The sequence below is a fragment of the Atta colombica genome, unplaced genomic scaffold (assembly GCF_001594045.1).
Source record: "Atta colombica isolate Treedump-2 unplaced genomic scaffold, Acol1.0 scaffold48, whole genome shotgun sequence".
In the NCBI taxonomy this organism is placed as follows: domain Eukaryota; kingdom Metazoa; phylum Arthropoda; class Insecta; order Hymenoptera; family Formicidae; genus Atta; species Atta colombica.
In genome coordinates, this window is record NW_017259537.1 from 263,605 (window position 1) to 264,329 (window position 725).

The following is a 725-nucleotide window of genomic DNA, read 5'->3' on the forward strand; positions in this document are numbered from 1 at the left end:
TGTGTGTGTGTGTGTGTGTGTGTGTGTGTGTGTGTGTGTGTGTGTGTGGCGTTGTGCGTGCGCGCGCGCGTGTGCGTGTGTGTGATCTTAATAAATTATTTATTATTATTGTACATGTAATTGTTATTTTTTCTGTTGTTTTTAGTCAAGCTTATAAGGAAGGTAAAAAGGAACGACCACCATTTTCACAAGATCCAGAACCTATAGCAGAGAAGCTAGAGATACCAGAGGATTTGTTATGCAGTATTTGCAAAGACCTTTTAACGGACGCAGTAATGATTCCATGTTGCGGAAATTCTTTTTGTGATGAATGTAAATCTCATCAATTTATTAATTATGATATCAATTATTTAAATCTTTATTACATTTACACATATTTATACATATACACACATACACACACACACACACACACACATATATATATTCTAAACTAAAATGATTTTTCAAAATAATGTAACATATAAAATCAATTAATAAAAACTTTCTAATTTATTTTTTTGTAATCAACTGATTTATATTAAATATGCAGAGACTGTTAATTTTGTTTTTCATAGGAATAGCTTTAATTCCTGTTTTATTTAAAAGGACAGCTACCCTGATCAAATCAAAAGAATAAAACAACACGTTTATATATAATTACTTATTCTCTATAGAAACATATTATCTTTTAAAAGAAAATTGTATATTGATATATTTTACATAAATTAGAAGGTAATAAAAAT

General features: G+C 28.3%; 1 protein-coding gene across 5 annotated transcripts in view; it reads left to right on the plus strand.

Annotated features, from left to right (window-relative positions):
* The window catches only part of LOC108691633 (E3 ubiquitin-protein ligase RBBP6), a 30,673-nt gene that overhangs the window by 7,273 nt on the left and 22,675 nt on the right, over positions 1 to 725 (plus strand). For all 5 annotated transcript variants that reach the window (XM_018199474.1, XM_018199475.1, XM_018199473.1 and 2 more), the window contains one exon: positions 146 to 312. In XM_018199474.1, coding sequence (XP_018054963.1) covers positions 146 to 312 — 167 coding nt within the window. The remainder of the gene's footprint in view (positions 1 to 145; positions 313 to 725) is intronic.